At 34.9% G+C, this 26443-nt stretch overlaps 1 protein-coding gene across 1 annotated transcript; it reads right to left on the minus strand.

Moving 5' to 3' along the window:
- Window positions 1–1546: 1546 nt before the first annotated feature.
- Window positions 1547–2011, minus strand: LOC142635406 (uncharacterized). Its single transcript, XM_075809563.1, has one exon. It carries the CDS (start codon window positions 2009–2011, stop codon window positions 1547–1549), a length of 465 nt encoding a protein of 154 aa, XP_075665678.1.
- Between the last annotated feature and the right edge of the window lie 24432 nt (window positions 2012–26443).

A 26443-nucleotide genomic window follows, 5' to 3' on the forward strand; every position in this document is an offset into this window, starting at 1 on the left:
GCACTTGTCACTGTTCGTTGGCCATGAATAGTGATTTTAAGCCAATGAACAGTGATTTTAGGCATGAACAGTGTTTTTTACACATTAAAAAATTATTTTGCTAAGTGCTTTTCAGTTTTCAGTTGTATCCAAACGGACCCTAAATGTGTGTATTATATATATTAATTTTTTCCCTCCCTCAAATCAAAACCTGACTCCGCCACTGATTATACGTATGACTTTTGAATCCAAATCAATTTCCTATCTATTGCTTAATTGAATGATATTGATGACATTGCAAAGCCTATCAATTTTACATTTTTTTGGGAAATTATTTACATTTTGTATTATGCTTGCTAGTTAGGAAATTAGTTACTCACTGAGTTTTTTAGATCACTCCGTTTCTTTCCCTTTTGGTTTTTTATTGTCAAGAATATCAAGTTTGGAGGCTTTCGCTTAATTAGGCCGTTCAAAGTTACCAAGATTGGTGAGAGGGTTTGAAAATCAAATTGTAGGATCAGCACGAGGATCATAAGATTGTACTTTAATTTATGATTAAAAAATATACTAAAAAAATACATATAATTATAATTCATAATATATATATATATATTAAAGAAGCATTGAACAAAAGTAATTTTTGACACAAATTAGAAATTACTAATAGAAGAAAAAGTATTAAATAACAAATACATAAATAAAATTCAAAGTGCAAAAGTTACAACTTACAAATATCAAGTTCTAAGACCACAAATATACATAATGTCTCACATAAACAACTCAAAACAAATAACAGTATCTAATGTCTCATATAAATAACACAGAAAATAATTAACAACTCCATTAAGACAATTGCTAAGATAGTAAGATTCATCAAATAATCTTTCTAATGTTAAGAAGTTATAATAAGTGAGTGTAAAAAAAAAAAAAAAAAAGTAACTAATTAACATCGGAATTACAAAAAAAAAAAAAATCATTGTTTGCATCGATGGTCTTTCTTACAGTGATGCAATCGTGCTTGCACTCGCTCTCTAGTCTCTAGTCTCTAGTCTCTTCTCTTATGTTTTCTTTGATTCCGTTGATCAGATTAAGCCATTAAGGTGATGCGAGACTTGGGGTTTTTCTTTTTCTTTTTTCAATTTGGACTGGGGTCACTATGCTAATCTATTTATTACTTTAAAAAAAAGAAGTCAGTTTGGGACCTTTGGGCTCCATTTGGTGTCCCAAAATAAGAAAAAAAAATTCCTTCATTACAAATGATCTTTAGTATTGCTATGGATCCTAAGATCCTAAAATCATTACAAACCGAGATCCTATAAGATCCTAAGATTTGAATCAAAATCTCACATAGATCTCACTTCTGTAAAGATCCTAGTGAGATCCTTGACATTTTAAGAATGTATGATTTTAGGATCTTAAAATCTGCGTTGGGATACTAATAACCATGTGATTGTGCGAATTAGGGGAATCTAAGGTTAAAGATTTGTTTTTTAATTGATGATATATATATATACATAAGATTAGTTATTGCTCTTTTTTTTTTTGAGAAAGAAACATATGTTGCTTATTATTTATGAAATTGAAAGTCAGACAAAACAAAAGATGCAACGTCCTGTGGAACAGACTCCATCCAGACAGTTAAAGGAAAAGAATGTCTTGCTCTCTGGGCTAAGGCATGTGTAACTGCATTACCTTGTCGTACAACATGAGAGAAGGAAATACTTTGAAAAGAGTTTACAAAGGCAAAAATATCCTTGATGAGGTGACCACCTTGAGCTTTTTCCCAACCACCTTGAGCTTTTTCCCATCCACCATACTTCAAGGACTTAATCAAGGATTCAGCATCCCCTTCAAAGACAAATTTTGTAAAACTAATTTCGAGAGAGAAGTACATAGCTCGCTTGGCAGCAAGCAGTTCCAAAATATCCATAGTAGGCGGCTTCTTAATCTTCTCAGACAGGGTAGCCATAACTTCCCCCTTGGAGTTTCGAATAACCACTTTGATACTCGCTTCATCAAACTCCCCAAACATTGCACCATCGAAGTTAATCTTCCAACAATCTGATGTAGGTGGACACCATTTCGATGAGACTTTTTGGCGTGAACATGGAGGAATATCGACGTGGTTTTTGAAATCTCAAATATAGTCTTAAGGAAAGCCTGAAATTTTTCCCAATGGCAAAGAAGTTTCATTAAGACGAGTTTTATTTCAATGATACAAAATCAACCATGCTATAGCTGCAAACAAAGCAATTGCATGTGGTCTGCCTTGAATCAACTTTCCATTTTAGCAAATTATCTTTTGTCGATAAAGATTTCAAGCAAGGTTTCCAAATGAAATGTTTGATCTTTCTTGGCACTTTAATCTTCCAAATACTCTTCCAGAATGTCTTCTCCAAATCAGAAACTTGGGCCGATTCAACTTATCATTCTACAGTTCAAACAAAAACTTATACCCAAACTTAACGAAGTAGTCGCTTGATTTCTCCTTTGGCTAGATTAGGATATTAGATTGAGGAATAGAGCACAAAGGGAGAAATTTAATTGTTTTGCTTCTGGCGGATAAAAGCAAAGGTCAATCAGGTGTGTGTTCCACCAGCCTGTGTCTTGATTTATTAGCAAATCAATCGATGCTTCCGAGGCTAGATAATTCTAAGGTGAAGTAATTATGCCATTTTCATCTGGTATCCAAGCATCATGAAAAATCCTTATAGATTTTCTATCACTGACCCTTCACCTTGCTCATTTCTCAATCAATTTCCTAGAACGTAGAATACTCTTCCAGGCAAAAGAACTTGAGGATGATTTTGCTTCAAGAATCGAGCAATTTGGGAAATATTTCGCCTTAAACACCCTATATAATAGGGATCATGTATCATGTACCAGCCATCACACTTGTTTAGCTAGCATGGCTTCATTGAACTTACATAAATCCTTAAAACCTAGTCCACCTTCCATTTTTGGTTTACATAATACCTCCTATTTATTCCAATGAATTTTTCTCCTGTCTCCCCTTTGGCCCTACAAAAACTTGTGAATGAGCATCTCAATATCTTGACAAAGGCTAACTGATAGTCTGAAACAACTCATGGCAAAAGTGGGAATTGTTTGAACCACAACTTTCAATAGCATTTCCTTCCCTACTTGAGACAACAAGTTCTCCTTCCACCCTTGTAATTAACCCCATACTCTATCTTTGATGTAATTTAGGCTTGCCTTCTTGTTTCGCCCAACCATTGTTGGTATACCTAAATACTTTCATACTCTCTTATTTCCAAAACCCCCAATGAATTTTGAATATGCTCCTTTCTAGATTCGGAGACATTTTTGCTAAAGAAAATTGTGGTTTTGGTTTTATTAGAATTTATTTTTTTTCCCTAAAGCTAACTCATACTTTCCTAAAACTTCCTGAATTTTTCTAACATCTTCTACTCTTGCTCAATAAAAGAGGAGGCTATCGTCTACAAAAAATAGGTGAGATATTTTTGGGCCATTTCTACAAAGAGAAAAGCCCTCAATATGCTTACCAACCACTGCCTTTTCAATTAGACCATTCAACCCTTTCGAGCACAAAAGAAAGAGATAACGGGAAAGGGGATCCCCTTGGCAAAACTATGTGCCCTTTTGGCTCTCCATTGATCAACATAGAATAGGTGGCCGACCAAATACACATCAAAATCTAGCTGACCCAATTAAGATGAAAACCCATTTTTTCCATAATCTGTTGAAGAAATGTCCACTCCAATCTATCGTAGGCCTCACTCATATCTAGTTTCAAAGCCATATGCCTTACTTTCCCTATTTTCTTCATCTTTATATGATGAAGTGTTTCAAAGAGCACAAGAATATTTTCTAAAATTCAGTAACATATTCTGGGCTTTTTACTTTGGGAATAAGTGAAATAAAAGTGTGATTCAAACGTGGCAGAATTTTCTTGGAATTTAAGCATGAAAGGACTACATTGACCACATTATCACCAATGTTGTTCCAAAGTTTCTAGAAAAAACAGGGGCCATTCCGTTAGGTTCAGGGGCTTTTAGATGGGTCATTTGCTTCAAAGCTACCTCCACTTCATCCCTAGAGAAAGTCCTAATTAGATTTTTGTTCATCTCCTCCGTCCTAACCTGTCTTGTATACTTCACCACTTCCTCAATATCAACCAGTTCTGAAGAGGTAAATAGCTTTGAGTAGTAGTCTACCACCATGGCCAAACCTCTGTCATCACTTGAAACTAGTGTCTTATCTGAATTCCGTAGTTTAGAAATCCTGTTCTGGCGAAATTGTTGAGAGGCACGATTATGAAGATTTTGAATTTCTATCACTTGAGACCATCCAATGAACATGACTCCTCTGCTGCTGCATCTTCTCCTCCAACTTGAGTAAATCATTGATCTCAGATTTTAGCTATAGAAAAATCTCCACATCCTTTCCTCTAATCGTAGCCACTTCAGCCTCCTTCAACTTTTTCTCAGATAACGCCCTAGAAACATTAAAAAAAAGAATGTTTACTCTATTGCGTTAAACTCCTTCTGCTCAAAACACCAAGGTTTTTGTGGCTTCACACCAAAGCCATCCGGCAAGATTATAATCAGATTGTGGTTTGAAATAACACACACTAAAGTCTGCACCTTTATTGCCAGGAATAACTCAAACCACTTCGCCATGCTCACAACCCTATCCAACCTTTTCCACACCATCCCTCCATTAGGAAAATTCTTTGACCAAGTAAACTTATTTCCCACAAAACCCAAATCTAGCAAACGACATTCATCCAGAGCCTTTCTAAATTTTTCCATTTGATAAGAAGCTTGTTGAAATCGCGTCTACACAGCCAAGGTAGTGCACACTGCCTATGTAAATCACTTAAAAAATCCCACGTTTTGGTTCTAAGATGAGTTTCAAGCACCCCATAAAACCCAGTGAAACACCAAGCAATGTCCCTACCTTTATAAATCACGACATCAATATGATTTTGAGAAGAAGATTCAACAACCAAATTAAAATCCTTTTTCTAAAAAGAACTAGACCACCACCATGGGTAAATTTTGAAAACCCATGATGATGACCAAATTGAAGAGAATCACGAATACTACTAAGTCTTGCTTCATCCAGCCATATTTTGGCTAAAAACACCATTGTAAGATTTTGTGATAGGACTAAATCTCCTAGCTCTTGGACTATCTGCTAGTTCCTAAACCCCCGACAATTCCAACATAATAGATTCATGGTCCCTGGCGAGACTGGGATCTTGCCTCCGCCAATAGCATATCACTTTCCTTGTCAACTTAAGAAACTAATTTAGTCTTCTTTGGTAACCCATGATGATCAAGAATCGGTTTAGAACCCCTTTTGTTCTTTGAATGGACATCCAAAATTTTAGAAATACCTGGGGCAGACTGAGCAATACGTGTCCACTTAGGTCTATTTGGATGAGTGACCTATATGGGAGATTCATGCTGATTCGAAATATCCTTCAGGGGAGACGCTGCTGACCTGGACTCTTTTATGGTGGGGAGAATCCTCGGTTTGCTAAACATATGGGATTTTGAGATAATGGAATATCTAAAACACAAGGACAGTTTGAAATGGTAGAGTCCTAGTATGGTAAGAATCCCAAATTAATATATATTTCTTCCATATCTTCAAACTTTGTCAACTCCTCATCAATCTCTTTTGATTGTCTTGTGAAATTTCCTTTTGTAGATTTCTAACCCTCAAAACCATAAGGAAAATCATCACAATCCCTGGAATTATTGACCAAAATGGAATTAATAATAATGGGAAACGAAGATTCAGGATTTACCTTTTGCATAAGGACCACTGGAGGTGATTGTTTTGCCGGTGGATTTTGTAGTTTGAATGTGAAGGTAGCACCACCAGGGGTTTGTGTGCGAGAAGTTTCCCTTCTTTGCTCATAGAATCCAAGAACAACAACTGTGGATTTTTTGGTTGGACTGAACAGAGGTGCATGCATCCATGCTCCATACTGATGAGCTTTAACAGGTAGAGTACCTTTGCTATTGGGCCATAAATCACAGTCTTTATCCCCGTGTGTAAAATAACCACACCAATAGCAAATAATAGGCAGCCTTTCAAATTTAAAAGGTACCCAGCCAACTGAGCCATCATCTAATGTGATTTTACAACCATGACTAAGAAATTTTGAAATATCAAGTACTACTCGAACCCTCAGATAATCACCTCTCTCCATATTCGAGAAATTCGAGGGACAAACCTCTCAAATACCTGAGCATATACCTTCCGCGACCACCTTATTCATAAACCGTAAAGGAATATCATACACTTGCACCCAACAAGGAACCTTGTCAAAAACTAAATCGCATGCATATGTGTTTTTCTCATACCATTGAATGACCACCAAAAATTTATCAAAACTCCTAGGTTGGTTTGCTAAATCCCTGTCAGTGTCAAGTTTATTATCAAAAATGAAAAGGACAACATGGTTCCCTAAATCTTTGATCTTAAAACCGTTACAAGAGTGCCAAAGGTATGAAAAATTCCTCACAATAGCATTAGTATTAAGAACTCACTTTGTAAAAAAATTTGCAGCCAAAATAAACTCCTCAAAACCCATCTCAGATCAAAGTTTGAAGCCATCACCCTCCGGACCTTGTAAGGATAATCTGCTACAGCCCTCTGTGATTTCTTCCATAAAAACGTGTAAAGAGAAGTATTTCCCAAACCCCACGAAGAAAAACCCCACAAGCCTTTAGCAAACATGAGTTCACTAAAGGGACAGACAAGCCTTCAAAGAGAAGAAACAAAAAATTTTACAGCTTAGGAGAAGTTAGAAACCCTAATTTTCGCTAGCGGCAGAGAAACCGACAATAGCAGTTGAATGAAAGGAAAAAAAAATCCAATTGTTTCATGGGTTATTGCTCTGAAGTAAGGCTTTACATTATTAGAATGTAAAAAGTGAGAATTCTATAAGCGTACATTTACTATCATATGCTTAGATCATTAGTTGGGTCAAATATTAGTTATAACGTATAAGAGGGTGGATTAAAGCGGGACATGACTTGATATAGATTGCATGATCAGCCTAAGGCCCTTACGATCATGATGGACCTTTAACTTATCCGATGAGTCTCTCACACAAACATGATCATGGCATCTCACTATGCTAATCATTTACAAAATAGGAAAGAAAAAAAATTACATTTTTGGTGGCTACGAAGGGCCATAAATGACTCGACTCAAATGAACGTGTTCAATTGTCACTGTCAAAAGAGGTACACCAAAAGTTTTGTAGTTCAATTGACATTTTTTTGTAGTACGTTAGGATATAATGAGTTCATCAAGCAATTCGAAGTTGAGAGGGAGAGAGAAAAGATGCTTCGAAAACTGATGATAGAGAGAGTAACCCAAGGTTGGTGGGAGGTTCCGGTTGGCAGTTGAGGAGCTTGGCTTGCGGGAGCCATGTACAACAAAGAAACAAATAACAAAAAGAGTTGAACAAGAATATTTGTAAAAATTATGGAGAAGACTTCGGGCCTCTTCTTATTCAATTTTTACACAAAATATTGGCCAAGGATTCAAAATTTTTTTTGCCGCTAATACAAGTGGGAATGAATCTACTAACTCTTCTCTTGACTATGATCTTGGAACCAAGTATTTCTAAGTACTTCTTTCTAGCCAAGAAATTTTTTTTTATTTTTTTATTTTTATATATATAAGATAGAATTTCTACTCTAGCCTAATAATATAAGCGTATATGTATGTAAACTTCCCTCTTAGAGACTTGAATTCTAACCCTTACCTCCCACACCCCATAAGCATTTATATATATATATATATATATATATATATATATATATATATATATATATATATATATACTTGTAGAGTAACTACCGCATCAAGAGGGAGCATTGGTAGCCAAGAATTATTTGAAGCATCATGTTTTAGTGTTTTTATTGTCATGACAAAGAAAAGGCTATCAAGAAAAACGTTTTCACCAAAAAGAAATAATTGTTGTAGCTTTATGCTTCATGCAAAAAATCATATTAAAAAATCATCATCAATTGAAAAAATAACTGCAAAAACTAAATCAATATACGGTTTAGAGAAAGCTTCACTCAATTGGTTTTACAAATGCTTTATTAGGTACAGGATTTTCTAAATCAAAGGTTGATAATTCTTTTTTTTGGTTGATAATATAGGATTTCATTGAACTAAGAACAAAAATATTATTTACAATTTCTTAGAATGGTCCTCTAAAATATGTAATTGGTATGGAGGAGACTCACTCCAAATAGGAGCTTTACATCCTCCATGATGCATACTTTTTGGGTGCCATTATATTGAACAATAGAACACTACCTGAGTGCACTAAATTTCCAATAGAACAACATATGAAACTTAATGCTGTAGATGGTGTGGTTTTTGAGGAATTTTCATTATATATATTGAACAGTATATAGTAGGACGACTAGTCTATCTTATTATTATCACTCGGCTTAACATTGTCGACAGTTTCAATATCCTTAATCCAAATATTCAGCAACCTCGAAAGCCCCAGTTGGACACTTCGCCTTTTACAATATTTGAAAGGAAGTCAAGGAATTGAACCCTTTTCCCCTGATATTAGTATTCATAATATCCCTATAATTATTGTGAATTTGTGATTCTGATTGTGCTAGTTGCCCAATCACAAGAAGATCCCAAAAAAAAAAAAAAAGGTATTGTATTCTCTGACTTCTTGGAAATACGTTAAAGAGCAACAAAAATTGATTCTAAGTCTTTTAGCTGAGATTGGATATCTTTCCATGGTCATTGTTTATATTGCCTTGCATTGGTTGAAGTGATCTCCTTCCTGATTCAGGCATCAGTGTCACTCTTCTCCAACAGCAGCGTATTGTAGATCAAAACTGAGCTACCTAGGGAATGATTTGCCGTACAGCTAGTGATATGCATGGATGCTGACTTTTTTGACATATTTTATGGCTTTAATCTTTTAGCTCGTTTTTGCTTACTTTTAGTTTGAGTACTGAAGCATTAGAATAACAGTCACATTTTATATGGCTTAAACTCCAAAGCAAACATCTTCAATCAAATGGGCACCAACCAAACTAGGATTATTTCAATAGAGCTACAATATAATCCTTCAGCTAGAGAGAACTAATTAAGAAAGAATTTAGAAAAACATGAAGGAGTAAAAGACAAGTACGTGCATGGAAGAGGAGTTGTAAATAGTGTGTGCCTTCACGTGGTCGTTAAATTAATGATTCGGACCTTCCAGTAGTTTTAGAGGCATCAGTACGTGGCTATATGGAATGGAGCCTCTATTGATCGATGATCTAGTGCATGAAAGGTCTGTTTGGATCATATTCTTACAATGGGAAAGAGAAAGGTGATTCTTTGACAGAGGCATTATATGTAGGGTTTCTTCACGGTGATATACATATAGAGGGCTTGCATTAATATTGCACGGTGATATTAATTTTCTTGGTGAAGCTTTGGAGCTGTCAGATTTTTGCTTCCTCGTCAGATTTTGTGCTTTGATACTATTATAGAAGATGAAAAAAAAAAAAATAGTGAGTATCTTTTCAGGCCCAACTACCGGCAGATTAAGATAAGCTCAATTCCCTATTTCAAGGAATAAATACTGAGTATCTTTTTTTTTTTTTATATATATATATATATATATATATATATATATATATATTTTAAGAAAGAAAATAGTGAGAATCTTTTTTCTAATATTTTGAGCCAATCTATAGTTATATCTATACAATGAAAATTTCCAAAAACATGGTAGCTACCAAGTTTTGCTCCTTTTTTATTTATTTTTGGTGTGGGGGGCAATATTCGGCTTTTCAAAATACAACTTTTCAAATTCATTTTCTTAAAGTATTGGATCTAGGCTAAAAAAGAAAAAGAAAAAGAAAATTCATATGTGGACTGTGGACATTACCATAACGTGAAAACGAGATAATATATATATATATATATATATATATATATATATAAAAGAAATAAAATCCATAACCTAATTAAACTTCACAAGAATGAATACAAACGAAATCAAATATCAAACATAACATAATAAACAATTAAAATGCATATGGACCAATGGAGTAGGGTCTACACCTCTACGGAGAATGACAAAATGAAGGAGAAGAATTGATTTCATGATTGGGAGTTTTAGAAACCCTAATTCATAATAATTATAATTAATTAAATTATAATTGATGAGTACAAGAATATTGGTCGACCATAAGTCTAGACGACGGTTACATACTAAGAATGTGTTTGGATTCAAGGCTGCGTTTTGCGTTTTGCGTTTCAAGCTTTTTTTTTTTTTTTTTTTTTTTTTCCAAGCCGCAGATGTTGACCAGTCTTCCGTGAACAGTGCATCCGTGTACTGTTCATGGACCCACAAATTTCACTTTTCAGCCACTTTTTCATTAAAAATGGGTCTCGCGGTACTATTTACACATTTTAAAATTATTTTGCTACAGTGTTTTCAGTTTTCAGTTTTCAGTAATAAGTTCTATCCAAACGGACCCTAAATGAACATTAACTACCTTTCCGTTATCCACGGAGTACAACCGACAAACAACCATTGCTAGAATCATGAATGACAATTAAGTCAGTAGGAATGTTACAAGTGTCGTAAAGACACAATAATGAGCCCGCAACATCTAACTAAGAGAAGGCTATATAAATCAACCTCACGAAGCAGAAAAAGGTAAACACAATTCTTTGACTAAAATCTATCTCAACGCTTTTTATAAACCAACTTAGGTATCTAATTTAAGTATCAGAGGATTTTTAGCAGACACTATCCCAATGTTACTATTTAAGAGTTTGCTACGTATTACAGGTATGTAACTCAATTTTTTTTTTATCTTTTTATATTTTCTATAAAAGTGATATTAGAATTTTTCTAAATTAGTCTATTAACAAATAGAAAATGTAATAGATATAAATTATTTTACAATTTTTTTAAATTGCTGATATGATGAATAATTATTGGTGAACCTAGCTAAATGATAACTAATAAAAATTTATCACATCAATAGTTTGTAAAATTGTTGTAAAATATTTTATGGTTGTAGCTCTATTTTTAACAAATGCCTAAGATTACCCTTTAACCGGACAAATAACATATTTAAATTTCTTATTTATTAAAATACTTGTTATGTGTGCTATCGACTACTCATTTCTAGAAATTCTTACTCCCTATATTTATTCATTTTAATGGCTCTCAGTATTTATCTTGGGGGAGAGGTAATGTCTAACGACAGTTGATTTGTAGGTTCTAATTTTGCAGTTTTTGGTCTCTCTCTCTCTAAACAAATTGTTGTAAAGGTAATGAGATATAAGAGAGAGAAAAAAAATGCTATTAATTAAGTTACGGAGGAAAGTAGTAAATCTTTGCTCATGACATAGAGAATAGTGTATTTTAGCCATTAGATCTTTTAGAAATCTAAAATTAAAAAAAGTTGCAATTTTTACAAAGTTACATTAGGAATAACTTGAACCTATCTAAGTCCATCTCCACCATAAAATGTGTCCCCAATGCTTACTTCTTCTTCTTTCTTTTTTGATGGGGGCAATGCTTACTTCTTTGGATGCTAATTTTAGCCATAATGGTCTATCATATTGCCAAGTGGCACATTCATTGAGAATGAATAAAAATAATCTTTCATGTTAGCCTCTTCCACCCATCAAAATCAAAACTTCTAATTTATTTCTCAAAAAAAAAAAAAAATCTTCTCATATAATTCTAGACTTTTTTCTTTTTTTTTTTTTGTTGAGAAAGAAGACTGATCTACTTTTTATTCAACCCGTAGGTAAATTAGCTAACAAAAAGGAAAAAAGTTTAGATGGAACACCCTCCATCCAAACCGATAAAGAATATGAAAATCTAGCTCTCTTAGTTAAGGAATCTACAAGAGCATTCCCTGGCCTAAATGTGTAAGGGAAAGAGGTACTCTGAAAACAATATACAAAAAATAAAACATCATTAATCAAATGTCCATACACCGATCAGAAATTCACCCCATGGTTTAGAAGACTAATCACCATTTCAGAATCTCCCTCAAAACTGGACTGACGAAGGCCAATCTCATGAACAAATTGCGCTGCCTGTTTAGATGCTAGTAACCCGAGGATCTTCTCGGATAGAGAGGCTATCACTTCCCCTTGAGCATTCCGAACCACAACACCTAAGCTTGCTTCACCCAAGTCGTCAAACATTGCCCCATCAAATTTTGTCTTGTAGAGGTTAGCATGAAGTGGCTTCCATTTAGTTCGGTGGGGGTGAGGAGTCTTTTGATTTAGGGGAAAGAATTTTTTAAAACCAGCATCATACGCCGCTGCAGCTTCTGCTAATTTATCCAAAGGAATCACCCTCTCTGCCACTCTAACTTTATTTCTTCTATTCCAAAGGTGCCAAGAAGTTAAAGCAAAGATATCCAGGAGATGGGGTTGAGTTTTGATCAAATTAAAAGAGGTCAGGGAAAGTACTTTTAGCAACATGATCTCTATCAATCCATCCAAATTTTGGCCCCCAAAACTGATTAAGCAACTTCACAGCCCCATAACACGTGAAAAATAGATTCTGTTTCCTTGGAAAATTGTGGACATAAGTCATCAGTAATAAATTTTCTTCGGACTAGATTACACTTAGTGGGTAAGGCATTCTGGCATGCCTTCCACATAAAGTGTTTCACTTTGCCAGTTACTCTCATGGACCATAAACTATTCCAGAATTTTTTTGCTTGATCCAAATTTGACACAAAAGCCAAATCTCTATTTTCTTCCTCACACAGCAACTTGTAGCTTGACTTCACCACATACATTCCAAACTTATCACTCAGCCAACAGAGTGTATCTTCCTGAGCAGTGGTACAGAGTGAAATACTCTTAATTTGTTGGGCATCAAGTGGGTTAGAAGCAGCATCAACTAGTGGATAATTCGACCCCCCTGAAGCATTATCAATGGATGAAGCAACCAAGGCATCTTGGGGGAGAATAGAGGGGGAAGAAAGTATTCTGCCACTCCTTTCACTTGGCAACCAACAACCTGAATACACCTTGATCTGAGCACCATTCCTCAGCCTCTATTTTGCACCTACTAAAATTATCTTCCGTTCTCGGAGAATACTTTTCCAAGCATAGGAGCTGGTAGAAGGTTTAGCATCAAAGATAGTACCATTAGGGAAGTACTTCACCTTAAATACCTTGAAGAATAGCGAAGAAGTATCTGTTGCTAGCCTCTACACCTATTTTGCGAAAATTGCGTCATTGAACTTACTAAGGTCTTTAAAGCCCAACCCTTCAATTGATTTTGGTCTGCATAGAGTATCCCAATTCTTCCAATGGATTTTTCTACGATCCCCTCTTTGCCCCCACCAAAATTTTTGGATGAGCATCTTGATGTCATGGCATAGACCCATGGATAATTTGAAACAACCCATAGCAAAGGTTGGAATTGCTTGAACAACCGCTTTCAAAAAGACTTCTTTGTTGGCTTGAGATAAGAGTTTTTTCTTCCATCCCCGCAATTAATTCGACACCCTATCCTTAATATAGTTCAAACTAGCTCTTTTGTTTTTCCCTACAATTGCTGGAAGACCAAGGTATCTCTCATACTCCCAAATCTCTGGCACACCGAGAAGAGCTTTTATGGAATTTTTTGTTCTCACAGTAACATACTTTCTAAAGAAAATTGTTGTTTTTTCTTTGTTTATTTGCTACTCGAATGCAGTTTCATAGACATCTAGAATGCCTTGAATGGTTTGGAGATCACTCTGTTGGGCTCAACAAAAGAGTAAGCTGTTGTTAGCAAAAAATAGGTGGGAAATTTTTGGACCATCCTTGCACAAAAAGAAACCCCTAATCCGGCCCTCAAGCACAGCTTTATTTAACATACCGTTGAGGCCTTCAGAGCAAAGTAGAAAAAGATAAGGTGAGAGTGGGTCACCTTGTTTAAGGCCTCAAGATGGTTTGATGTTACTCCTCGGTTCTCCATTGATTAGAATAGAGTATGAGACTGAACTGATACAAGCTGAAATCAAATCACACCACTTCTTGTTGAACCCCATCCACTCTATAAGTTTGATAAAAAAAACCCATTCTACTCTGTCGTATACTTTACTCATATCAAGCTTCAAAGTCATGAAACTCGTTTTTCCTGTCTTCCTTATTTTCATGTGATGCAAAGTCTCGAATGCGACCAAAATATTATTAGAAATAGGCTTATTTGACTAGAAGGCACTTTAAGATTCAGAAAATAATGGAGGGCAGAATATTTTTTAACCTGTTTGCCAAAACTTTGGATACAAGTTTATAAATAATATTGCACAATGATATAGACCAAAACTCAGATACTCTAGTTGAGCATTTGACTTTTGGAATAAGAGAGATATAGGTTTTTGCAGGAATGTTACCAGTAGTGAGACAGGAGATAACAACTTCCATAACATCATCGCTAATAACACCCTAGTAGTGCTGAAAGAAGATAGGGGTAATCCATCTGGGCCTGGGGCCTTTAACAGATCCATTTGTTTAAGAGCCACCTCAATCTCACCCTGTGTATACGCAACATTCAGCATAATATTCATATCTTCAATGACCGTACAGTTTATACTATCAAGGACAGACCCCACATGATTCGATCTTGCTGAGGAAAATAGCCCCTTATAATACTGAACAAAAATTTCTGCAATATTGTCATCGCCTATTCTCCACCCCCCTTGTTCATTCTGAATACCATCAATCTTATTTCTTTGGTATCTATGTGACGCTCTACTGTGGAAATAACTGGAGTTTTCATCGCCCTCTTTCATCCACTGGGCTTTAGATCTTTGCTGCCATAACTTCTCTTCCTAACTAAGGAGATCATTAATCTCTCTTTTTAGTTGGAGGACCCGTCAATTTTGCCACTCACTACTGCAGTCTCTTCAACGAGCTTCAACAAACGCTTTTTAGAGTTTAAAGATTGTGTTATAGTTTGAAAGTGATTTTCGCTCCACCATCGTAGTGTACTCTAGTAGGACTTGATCTTTTCTTCAACCCGAGACATGGGAGAGCTCAAATGTGAAGTGTGCCACGCTGCCTCCACTAATTCATGGCAACCATCATTCTCTAACTAAATTTGCTCAAACCTCCATGGTTTTTGTTTACTAGCAGGAGTACTAAGAGGATGAATGAAAATTGGCTTAAGGTCTGAGGTACCACATTCTAGAACTGATACCTTTGAGGCAGGGAAAATAGACAACCAATCATTGGTGCCAAGGGCACGGTCTAGCCTCTCCCACACTGTGACACCATCCGGATAATGCTTTGTTTCCCACAAACCCCAAATCTATGAACCCAAACTCATTGATGACATCACGGAACAACTGCATTTGAAGATGAGGTCTTCGTCGTCCACCATATTTTTCAAGGGACTTTGTAAGTTTGTTGAAATCATCTGCGCCCAACCACAAAAAATTACATGAAAAACTAAGCCACCTTAGACAATCCTAGGATTCATGTCAAAGTGAGTTTTAGGGCGATCATAGAAGCCAGTAAACCTCCAAGAATCCTCCTTGCCCTTGATAATGATCACATCAATATAATTTGGGGAAGAGGTTTCCTTATGGAAAGTAGTAACTTACCTCCAAAAGATTGCAAAACCCCCACCTCTACCAATCCTTGAGACCCAAAGAAATCATCCAACTTTATCGAATCATCTGTTTCCATGTTGCATGCTGTGAGCTGGACTGTTCAACCACGTGGATCAAATTTGTCACATTAGTGAGAGGAGGTGGATGTGAGAGGGAGTTTGATAAGGGCAAGCCAAGATCACAGGGCTTGGAAGAATTCCACAGTAAGGGGGAATTATTATCATCAGGGTCAATCACAGGATTTTTAGCTCCATCCGTGCCCATGGTTAATGATGTTCCATATTTGCTACCTCCCATGTTGTCAAATTTTCGTAATGCACGATCAATATTAGATAATTGATGCAAAAAGAGATCCCACTGTTTTTTGACCCATCGAATCAAGGGAGAGAATATTTGCATCCAATAAATCCGCACCTAGAGAGCCAAACTCTCCAAAAATATATCCCTTAGTATGATCGAGAGAAATTTTTGGTGGATTTTCTGGGATCGGATTATTTGAATTTGAATTTGCATTAAACTCAGCATTAATTCCTCCTTCAATTCCATAAGTTTCCATCTCTAGAATTTTCCCTTGGAGTGACTGATCTACAGGATTCTCAACCATAATGGGCTGAGCCACCGTTCCTGCACTCGTTTTTTCAGACATACGAGATCAGAAATCATCATAGAAACCAAGAACATAGATAACATTTTTCCAGGATGGGATGTAGGGAGTGGCTCGTAAGCTGGAATTAAATTTTGGGTCTTTCATGACAATGCAGCTAGTGTTCTTGAAATAACAACTCATATTTTCTCCTCCATTGGCCTAGTAGTAAAGATTCATTATAACTGATGCATGGTTAATCAGTGTGTCTAGATAGAAGCATCCACCACCATATCTTATAAGACCACAGTCCACATGATTGCAAGCAAAATCTATATTTGCTTGTAGCATGTAATCGCTTGTCATAGGCTTTGACACACATTATTTTCCCTGCAATATCATAACCATAACATTAAACTTGAATTCAACTTTTTTATGACATAAGAGGTAAAAGAGTTTCGATTTTTCGATGATGGTAAATCCAACATTGTGTCTCCACCTATCAAATTTTCCAATATCTTATGACATAGGAACCAATTGGATTCTGGTGACATTTCATTTGTCGAAGTCATTGCCTCTTTCCATTATAATTTGTTCACTAAAAGAAAAAAGGCCTGTTACAATGGGAAAAATCATAGCAATAACTACAAAATCGTTGCAATAAGGTGTTATTGCAATGTCGAAAAAGTTGTTACGAGCCGTTATAATAAACTTTGAGGTAATAAGTTTATGCAACACAAGATCTCGTTGCAATAAATTGTACATATTGCAACAAATAGGTTGATGCCAACATTATGGATTCCGTTCCGTTCCGGCCGAAATGGCCAGAAAATCTCATACCGGCAAGCAAACTGGAACGGCAAGCCCCTCCATTCCACCTCGGACAAGATTCTGGCCTGCTCCGGTGTGTTTCGGAAGATCCGGGCTGTTTCAGTTAATTTTGGCCGAAATACAAGATTTGGCCGGTATGAATTGTTGCATAAAAAGACAAAAAGTTAAAACTTGGATCTTCTAACCAGACCAAAATTGATCCACCATTCCTTTCCTAAAACACTATGTAGTCTTTTGCTTCATGAGTTGTAGCAGAATAGCAGTAGCAGAACTAAAGCAATATTATGGTTCACGCTTAACAGATCTCCATTCGAGAGAGAGAGAGAGAGAGAGAGAGAGAGAGAGAGAGAGGAAGGAATAGAGAAGATAGACTGAAAGAGTAAAAAGACAAGCTGAGTTTGTGAGTTAAAAAACATAAAAAGAAAGATGAAAAAGCTAAGATTGCGTGTTTGACTCGATGTGTAAATAAAGATGAAGAGTGTAGAGAAAGATGTGATGAAGGTCAGAATTGAAGACGTGTGGGATGAGAAAAAACCAGAGAAATAATTAGACAAAAAAGTAAAATATAGCTTGTGAGGAAAAAAGAATAATAAAAAATAAAAAAATGTTGGAAATAGAGATGGTTTGTGCAGTGTGCCTAGCCTTGGTTTGTCAGTTTGTTGCATTAAAAGAATTAATTAGTATTTTAATTAAAATAATAATAGTTTAATTGATTAGATTAGATTAATTTTAAAATAACAAGTTTTATAAATATAACTCTTATGTTTTTAAAAGTATTAGGTTATGAAGAACATATATATATATATAAGTAATATGTTTTTAAAAGCAATAGTTTTATATATTTTAGAATCCGAAACATTTTGAAACGGTACACCGAAATTGACTGGTACCGAAATATTTTATTCCACTGGACAAACCGAAACGGGTTCCGAAATAGTATTCATAACATTGGTTGATACAATAACTTCTTTATTACAACAAATAACTTTGTTGCAATAGTTTACTACTTCTATGGTTTTGTTGCAAAACATGAAAAATGTCATAGCTTATTACGAAAAACAACCTTATTACAGTAGGTTGAGTTATTTATTTATTTATTATTAATTTGTCTATTACCTAGTCTTGCAATGTACACATTATAAGACAATATAAACATTATATTGAGGAACTACAATAACAAATTAAAGATACAAATTAAAAAATGTAAAAGTCAAAGTACTCCATCAAGTTAATATGTCCAAAAACATAAATATATACATAACATGTTGAGTTTATGATCAAATACATGTAACAAGTCTTTTTTCATCTATTACAACAATATATTTTGATGTGAAATAAGTGGTTACTTATTGCAGCAACATATTTCAAAATAAAATAAAGTTTAGTTATTAAAACAATAGATTTAGATGTAACAAGGTAATTCTTGCAACAATCTTAATTGATGTAATAAATTTAAGTTACTATTACAACAAAAAGCAACCCACAGATGCAATAGTATACAATTATAATGAATGCTATAAGCATAGCAATTAAGGTGAATTTAGTGTTTTATTAAATAATATTTTTATATAGTTTTCAAGAAATAAAGTCAACCTATACACATATATGATATATCCAAAAAAGAACACACAATAATAATGAATTGTGTAGTAAGCCAATAAATTATTAACAACTGTCTTTTACTCCCCCTGTTTCATTTAGTTTATCCTGTTTGAAAAGTCAAATTTTTTAAGGGAACATCATTTATTGTCTTGTCTAACTTATAAAAATGTATTAGTTTCCAAAACTACCCTTAAATAAATTTATCAAAAAATTGAATTTCTTTTCAAATGGAGTAGTTTTGAAAAATTCAATAGGGGTATAATAGGAACATTAGTAAATTAATGACTTTTATTATTAGAAACATGACAATATTTTGGAACATCCCAAAATGGAATAGAGGACAAACTAAATGGGACGGAGGGAGTATTATTATTATTATTATTATTATTTAATATGCATTATAGCTCATAATTGAGCATTTATTAATTCTTAGCCTATGCTCATTAAAAAGACCCTTATTTTTATGTATTAACAATATAATTACTATTTACTCAAAAAACCCATACAATTACTATTTTATAAATAATTAATGCACTTTTTATAGATAATTAATACATGAAAATCAATGCATTTTCCTCATTAATTCATAGCAATTAATTTTTTTTTTTGAGAATCGTAAAAAATGCTATGTATTAATGAGGCAAATGCATTGATTTTCATGTATTAATTATCTATAAAAAGTGTATTAATTATTTATAAAATAGTAATTATATGGTTATTTTATTTTGTACTAAATTTATATAATAAATCTAGTATTCAATAGATCATCTCCACCGAAAAATGTATGCCCCCAACGCTCACACCTCTTTGGATGTTAATTTTAGCCATAATGGTCTATCATTTTGCCAAGTGGTGCATTCCTTGAGAAGGAATATAAATCCTCTTTCATATTAGCTTTCCACCCTTGTCAAAATAAAATCTTTTCATTTATTTTTAAGCTTTTGTGTTAACAAATTTTCTAAGGCAGTACTTAATGTCCATTTAATACTTTATTAAATAATATATTTATACATTTTCACTAAATAAAGTCAAACAGTATAAATGTGGGTTCCAGTTAGTTCAACTAGTAAAGTATCTGATGGTTGAATAAAAGATCTGAGGTTCAATCTCCGCCTATATCAAAAACTGATTGGTGTCTTAGTTTATACCAAAAACTGATTAGTGTCTTGGTTTGATAACAAAGAGCATTCATTAGCAGCGGACGCTATAGGTGGAAACTCTCTAAAAAAAAAAAAAGTAAAAAAATATAAATATACCCAAAAAAGAACACAACACAAACACGATGATAATAATTTATGCATGTATTTTTGTTGTTGAAAAATGTGCACTATAGCTAAATTGAGTATTTATTAATTCTTAACTTGTGCCATTGGGGGTTGGGGCACTCATTAAAAAGGCCATTATTTCTATGTATTAATTAATTGCTATGTATTAATGAGGTAAATGCATTTTTTTTCATGCATTAATTATGTGTAAATAGCTTTGATATGTACAAAATAGTAATTATATAGTTATATTTTACAAAATTTATATAAGAATATTTGTTTTATCAAAAAAAAAAAGATTTGTAATATTACATTTTTTTTTGGCTAATGTAACTATGGGAGGCCCGAGGACCAAAGAGGATTGAAACATGAAATATCTCGCACAATCCCACCGTTAGAGGTGTATCCGCTTCGAGGATTTCATCAACCTGAGGATGGGAAGGGATACAGGATAGCTTTTCATGAAAGCCCGTGGAGGAGAGTAAGGACCATGGGCCGGGGGGGGGGGGGCGGGGCAAAGACAGTTGGAGGATGCTCCCTAGAAAGGTATACCTTCTCCCACTACAAGAAAACTGGCCTATTGCGGCGGGTACGAAAAACACCGCTATAAGTCGCCTATTGTGGTGTACTACAGCAGTGGGCCAATGACTTGCCGTAATAGGGGACTTATAGCGGCCTTCAGCTTAGATATAGCCGCAATAGGCTTTAATTGCCCCAACCTAGCCCTAAATTTTCCCTCGGGTTTTTTTTTTTTCCCTTTTCATTTTTAGCGCCTTATGGTTTTTAGCCATTTCGTTAGTCTCCCCACACATACACACACACACACACATTCTCTCTCTCTCTCTCTCTCTCTCTCTCTCCGAAGAACTCTCTTCACTCTCATCTCTACTACTACCCACAGCCACAGCCGCCGCCACCACCACCCAACCCCCAAACACCAAATCACAAACAAAAACAAACCATTGTAAACCCACAGTCACCACTAGCCAACCTAACCCACAGCAAACCCACAATCACCACTAGCCACCACCACTACAAAACAAGGACCAAATCACAAAACCCAACCATCACAAATCACTAATTAAAAACCAAAAACCCAGCCACCAAATCCCCAAATCACAAAACAACCACCACCAAATCCAGCCATCACAAAATTTCACCCACCACTAAATCCGATCCACCACCAAACTGTGACCCACGACCCAGACCCACCATGACCAAGTGACCCACAGTGACTGCCGAAGCACTGTGACTTGCACCCATGGGAAATCGGTGAGAGAGAGAGAGGGACGAGCAAGAAAGGGCCAATCCAAATTCGACTTGGATGCTAAGTGGGATGCGTGTCTCGATATGACGGTTCGCCACTTCGTATACTCATCATTCGGGAGTGTATAAAAGCAAAACAAAACCAAAAAGAAAACAAAGAAACAGAGAACGAAAGAGGCCAAGAGGATGAATGAGAGTGCGACTGCCACCGCTCACCATCCACCACCTTCAGATATTCTACCACTGTAACCGGTGATAATTATTTATTTATTTATTTGCTGTGATTCATTTTGATTTTAAATTTGATTTAGATGTCTCGTTTTCGATAGGTTTTGATAATATTTTTTTTCGATTTGAATTTTAGGGTTTTGGAAAAAGAATACTGGAGGAGCATCCAAAATTTTGTTGCGATTTTTGAATTTGTTGTAAGTATTCTATCCTATTCCTGATTTTTTTTTTATAAAAAATTTCTTTTGTTTTAAGTAATTTTATTTGTAAACAATTGTGACTAACTATTGGTGCAGGGAAAAAAAGAACATAGGATCGTCATCATGGTTCTTCTCTTGTTTCTTTGTTGATATTTAGTTTGATGTTGTAGAGTTTGATGGAGGAGTATGTTTGTTTACAGGTGGAGCTGTGACTTGTGCTTCACTTCATCTTGGGGAAATTCGACCTGGTGCTTTAAGGGGAAATCACAGACATCATACTTGTAATGAGACACTTGTCATTTGGGGTGCTAAAACAAAATATAGGGTAAGTTGTTGCTTTAAAAGAATTGAAAATATCATAGCAGCTTGATTCTGTGGAAGTAGGCTGTACTAATTATTTGGATGTGTTATTTATCATGTCAAGAAATTTAATTCAGTACATATATTTGATTGATTTTTTATTTTTAGGGTTTATGTTAATTGTGTTAATTGTGGTTGATAAATAAGGATTGAGAATATAGGGCAATAAGAATTTGTATTTCCATTGCCATCATTTCAAAGTCTGAAAAGGGTTACGCCTTACAATCTAGATCCTTTTGTCCTTTAATGTTGTGGCCCTTGAGCCTTGAAGAGTAATTTAAGTCTCATAAACTTTATTTTGTAGTAAATTCTTCATTCTAGATTATTTTACTCACACTGTTGGATTGTTGAACAACAATGTGAAAAGGAGGGAGAAGGAGTAATATTATTTATCAAATTTATTGTCAGCATCTTTGTGCTTCCTATATAAGAAAAAGATAAAAGTCTAAAGGCTTAAGTTTAACGCAATATTTTGGTAGACTGTATTGTCTAGTGCTTTTGCTTTTAAAAGATAACTGCCAACAGAATCCTCACTCTCCTAGTTATATATAGGAGTAGTGGTTCAGTGGATTGTATGTAGTTTAGGATAGGCATTGAATATTTTATTCTGAAATATGAAGAATTCAGACTAAAATATTGGTGGCTACATTCTTGATAAGTTTTGCAGTTATGTTTTGGTGGCCTCCTTTTCTTCAGTCCATTCTCTCTCTCTCTCTCTCTCTCTCTCTCTCTCTCTCTCGCTTAAATCTTATTTTCTTTATTTGCTTCTGAACAATATTGTATATAGAAACAATACTACCACTTGTGTAACTTTTTTGAAATCCCATGTCCCATCCTATATATTTATATGTATGTATGTACGTATGTTGTGGGGTCATTTTAACAATATGATTTTTAACTTTTTTTTGTTTTGTTCAAACCCACATATCAGGACAAAATGAAGGAATTGTTAGAGATGTCTTCGAATCAATTGCAGTCATCTGACACGAGTGGTAGTATTGCATGATCACCAAATTATGTGTTTTCCAAAGTGATGGGTAAGGAGCATAAAGGTCGTATTCGTGGGGTGGGATTTGGTCCAAGCCCAAGTGGTCGAAGTAGCAAGAGTGCTCTCACGGACATTGAAATACACTCAAGTCAAGCAAGGGACAATGAAGTTGCACAACTGAAGGCTTCCTTGGCTACTATGGAGGAGAAACTAGCGGGTTTTGATGAAATGAAGCAAAGACTTAGTCAATTCGAAGAAATGGAACAAAGAATGGCTCGCATGCTTCAACAAATGCAACAAATTTCTCCTCAATGCAATCAGGTATATTAACAAAGACTTAGTCAATGTTTTGAAGACATTTTTATTTTAGAAAGAATAAAAGTGCATTTTTTAGAAAGAATACAAAATTGAACTTGAAAGTTTAGTTGTAAGATAAATATTAAAAAAAAAAAATTTAAGCAACACCTGTTGAAAATGCAATATTGACTAGCAGGATAACATTTTCTTGTCATTCTATTCCATTTATACACATTTATTGAGTAACCATATCTTGTATGAAAAATACAAATATTTGCTCTTGAGAAAACCAACTATGGTTGGAAGGCAATTTGGAGGGCAAAATTTCCTACAATGATAATCATCATAGTTTTCATTTGGTCCCAAAAATAAATTCCAAGCTCCGTCATTGTCTGTGTATTCATTCATCTCATGTAATGTGTAACCATTATATTAAAACTTTGAACTTAGCTTAATGTAGGTCCAAACACATTATTTTATCCAGATTAGGCATCAAATATATGCAAAGGCCATCATGCCTTATGGCAGAGGTCACTAGTTTAAATCTACCCTTTACCCTCCTTTGAGCCTAAATATATAGAAGCAATTTCTAAAACTATTATATGGGAAATTCAGTGAGAGCCCAAACATTTGCTCGAAACCTCTTTGTGAGTTGGTTGCAGGTAGAAACGTATTATGGATCCACACAGTCACAACTTTTTTTTTTCTCAATGCCATATCATACATATACACAAGTTTAGGATGTAATAGAGAGATGTAATAGACATTTTTTACCTTGGTAATATTTTCTTGTCATTCTATTCCATTTATACGCACTAATTGAGTAACCATACTTTGTATGTAGGATGTTCCTTCGGCCGAACATTCTCCAACTCTGCCAAAATCGTCAGTCGCATCCTATCAACCAAGTAGCTTATAAGTTTTATCTTGGTGTTCGAGGACTTTTTTATGAACAAAGAACTATGGAAGAACAACCGCATTTTTTGCAAGTATTGAAGGATATTTTTTAAATACTTTGGAACTTTGATTATAGTATTAGCTTAATTTGAACGGTTGTTTTACTCACAAGACCACATCTTTTTTTGTTAAGTTTATGATGGTGGTTATAGACAATGTTATGTATTTGATAATATATTTCTATGCTAATATTACGTTAGTTTGGAGACATTTGTGGTGTTAATAATTAATTACATTTGTGGTATTGTGTTAGTAGAGCTAAAACTACTATAGGTTCTTTGTAACAGGTCTGAACAATATATTTGATGCAAAACAGGTTCTTTGTAACAGGTTGAACAACAATATATTTGATGTAAACAGTGGTTTCAAAGCCCACTGGAAAAAAAAAAAAAAAAGAGCCTATAGCAGCGGTCAAAAAACGCTGCAATAGGTTCACATTTTATGTATTAAATGAAACCCTATAGCGGCGCTTATAGCCTACCGCTATAGGTTCAAACATATAGCGGCGGTTTCACCCGCCGCTAAAAGTGCAATTACTCCGTTTTACTTGCTAGCTTATAGCAGCGCTTTGTGCTCGCCGCTAAAGGTGAACACAATAGCGGCGAGCATGACCCGCCGTTAAACGTCATCTGAAACGAATTTGAACGTTGTATAGCGGCGGTTTTATGCCCACCGCAATAGACTAAAACCGCAACTAAAAAGCGTATTTACAGCGGCGGGTTTTTGTACCACCGCAATAGAGATATTGCGTTGCGACAAGGCTGGCGGGTAGAACCGCCGCAATAGGTAAAATGTACCTATAGCGGCGGCTTTGGCCCGCCGCAGTAGGCCAGTTTTTTTGTAGTGCCCTTCCGCATTGAATGCCTTGCAACAACCTTATCAGCTGTATTAATGAAGAAGTAACCTAAACAGTTATTTCACAGCTACCAACCTCTTTTATCACCTTCAAAAGGGCTCTAATGGGACAAGTATCTTGAAAATAGCCATGAGGCATACAGGTGGAGGGCTAGGATGTAAGGAGAAAAGATATATAAGGAAGGGGGGCTTCCTAGATAGGGGGTTGGAACATTTTTCTTGAGAAAAAGAGAGAGAAAGATAAATAGTGTGAATTTTGTGTAAGGTCTGGAATGTACATGCATAAGAACCCAATCTTCGGACAAACTCGAGGAGAGTACTATTCTTAAGAATTACATCTCTCTATTACCCTGTACTCTTCGGCTTTAAAGTTGTGCTTAGTTTTGGATTGCATCTGAACTAATTTCCCACTCTCTGTGAAAATTCTATTGTTTGAGCCTAGTTTAATTGAAGGACAAGGCATCACTGTTCTTAGTGGGCTTGGAACTTCACTTTCCTAGCATGTACAATAACAAATGATAATTACCATCATAATTTGGATATGATTTCTGCTTATAATTTTTTAACAATCATAAAAGCTTCTGACCTTCAACATTCGGTTGCTTAGAATCTCGAGTATTCAATTGATCATTTCCACCATAAGATGTATCCCACAATGCTCACCTCTTTAGATGTTAAATAACATTTCAAATGTTGGTTTAACCGCATCATGTCTTGAAACCATTTGAAATGTAAATGTAAAATCATATATATCATGGAGAAATTTTTTATGGCACATCATCTCATTGTATCCTCTACCCTGGACATATAAATCTAATATCTAGGAACTCATCCACACCTTTTTGATACCCTAAACTATAAGAATTGTCTAATAACAAGCTGAACCCAACTTTTATCAATTAACATATATATGCATGCTTTGCGAAAATTACACGTTTTAATCACTCATAAACTATATAAAAGAATTTTTTTTCTTGATAGGTTTATCAAAAAAAAAAAAAATTGAGAAAGGAGAATGGAGGAAAACAAGATACAAAAATTTTAGTAAAAAATTATCAACCACTATTAGAAAACTAAAATATGTGAAAACATTGTATAAGGTTTATTGGGTATAAGGGTATACCGTATACAGGTGTAGCATTTAAGGGTTCAGGGTTTAGGATTTAGGATTTAGGTTTTTTGGGTTAAATAAGTTTGGGTTTAAGAATAAGAACCCCCCCCCCCCCCCCCCCCCCCCCCCCCCCACCCCCACCCCCACCCAACATTCTTTCATAGAGTACGTAAATAAGTTTCATTATTTTACCGTAGTGATTAAAGTAATTAAGTGATAAGAGCTACTCAACCACTCATTAAAAAAACTGATAGCTTTGTATTTGTTAAAAAAACAA

This window comes from Castanea sativa, chromosome 5 (assembly GCF_040712315.1).
Source record: "Castanea sativa cultivar Marrone di Chiusa Pesio chromosome 5, ASM4071231v1".
In the NCBI taxonomy this organism is placed as follows: Eukaryota; Viridiplantae; Streptophyta; class Magnoliopsida; order Fagales; family Fagaceae; genus Castanea; species Castanea sativa.